General features: G+C 54.0%; 1 protein-coding gene across 1 annotated transcript in view; it reads left to right on the top strand.

The window, feature by feature from the left end:
* PTSG_07534 (uncharacterized protein) overlaps positions 1-1543 on the top strand; it is a gene marked incomplete at both ends in the record, with an annotated part of 2109 nt that extends 566 nt beyond the window's left edge. Inside the window, 5 exons of the mRNA XM_004991273.1 lie at positions 156-235; positions 485-631; positions 773-909; positions 1220-1376; positions 1540-1543. Coding sequence (XP_004991330.1) covers positions 156-235; positions 485-631; positions 773-909; positions 1220-1376; positions 1540-1543 — 525 coding nt within the window. The remainder of the gene's footprint in view (positions 1-155; positions 236-484; positions 632-772; positions 910-1219; positions 1377-1539) is intronic.
* Between the last annotated feature and the right edge of the window lie 359 nt (positions 1544-1902).

Below are 1902 nucleotides of genomic sequence, written 5' to 3' on the forward strand. Positions count from 1 at the left end.
CACACACACACACACACACACACACACACACACACACACACACACACACGCACACACACACACACACACGCACGCACCGCACTTCTTGTTCTCCTGTGAACTCACTCAACCAAACTCACAATCTTCTTTTTCCACACACAAATACACACCCATAGCTGTCCATTGACCCACACCACCTTGAGGTCATGAAGACCCTCCACGAGCAGGCCAACCCATCGGAGATGATTGTGGGCTGGTGCGTTGGAATAACGCACTCTTTTTGCTGTGTGGTTTGCTTATCGCCATGACATGACCTCGTTCAAGCGGTTTCTGTCGTCTCTTCGTGTGCGTGTATGTGTGAATGCATGTATGTATGTGTATGTATGTGTATGTCATACACCCGTCACACACATGCACACACACACATATACATTCACAATACAACTTGTCTGTAACCGCCACCATGTCCCACTATTTTGGTTGGTGTGTGCATGTTACCTTTCAGGTATGCGTCTGGCACCGAGGACCTTGGTGCGGATACGAGCCTGCTGCACGCCAGCTTCGAGTCTGCCACCGAGATGGAAAACCTCATGTACATGTTCCTTGACACATCCTTCCCTGGCGACAAGCTCAGCGTCAAAGCATTCCAGCCGTACGTTCGCCACGCTGTCTGTGTGTGTGTGCGTGTGAGTGTGCGTGCGTGTGTCTGTGTGTGCATGTACGCTCCTCCACCTGTTGGTGCTAACATCTCATTTCTTTCTTCCAACTTGGTTTCTGGTGTGCTATGGATCAGGATCGAGTGCACGCTGAAGATGGACGAGGAAGGCGATGAGGAGGAAGCGGCGGCCGAGGTTGAGCCCACGTCCCGCTCATTCCTCTTCACTCCCGTTCCCTGCGAGGTGCTCGCCTACGACTCGGACCGCGTTGCACGTAGGGCACTCATATCTATTTGTGCTTGTGTTTGTGTTTGTGTGTGTGTTTGTGTGTGTGTGTGTGTGTGTGTGTGTGTGTGTGTGTGTGTCTGTGTCTGTGTCTGTGTGTCTGTGTCTGTCTGTGTATCTGTGTTTATCTATGTTTGCCTGTGGTCTTTGTCCGTGGGTCCATGTATCTGCGTTCATCTATGTTTGCCTGTGGTCTGTGTGCTTGTCGGTGCACGTGCTCGATCGCTTTCCACCACCACCCTTCTTCACACGCCCCCCCACCCATCATCATCTCCATGCACCATGTTCCCCAACGTCAGTCAATGCGCTGAACCGCAGCCTGTCTGCGACCTCTGCTGTGACGCCGCTCAAGTCGAAGCTCGAGGGCGTTATGCAGTCGACAGACAAGCTCCTTGCTATGGTCGACAAGGCCCTCAACTACGTCACACAGGTGCACACGACGGTGTTTGTGTGTATGTGTGTGCGTGCGTGCGTGCGTGTGTGTGCGTGCGTGTGTGTGTCCAAGCAGGACCTTCGAGTGGAGTGAACGGGGTTGTGCTGCATGTATGCAAGTGCGAGCTAGGCGTGCTGTGTGAGAACTGGTCTGACGCGTGCGACTGCGCCGGGTTTGCGGGTTCAGGTGAACGACGGCACGAAGCAGGGCGATGCGCGGATAGGCCAATACCTCAAGGAGACGCTCGCCGCCGTCCCCAACGTACGCACACACACACACACACACACACGCACACGCGCACACACGCACACACGCACGCACATCTCCATGCGCCTGCGTGATGCCACCACTTCCCGCTTCCATGTGTCTGCCACATGTGGACGTGAGAGGTACATGTGTTCCCCCTTCTCACTTGCACTTGTTTCCGTCTTCTCACTCGCACCTCTCTTCCCCTTGTGCAAACACACACACACACACACACACACACACACACACACACACACACACACACACACACACACACACACACACACACACACACACACACAC

This window comes from Salpingoeca rosetta (assembly GCF_000188695.1).
Source record: "Salpingoeca rosetta unplaced genomic scaffold supercont1.20, whole genome shotgun sequence".
NCBI lineage: Eukaryota > Choanoflagellata > Craspedida > Salpingoecidae > Salpingoeca > Salpingoeca rosetta.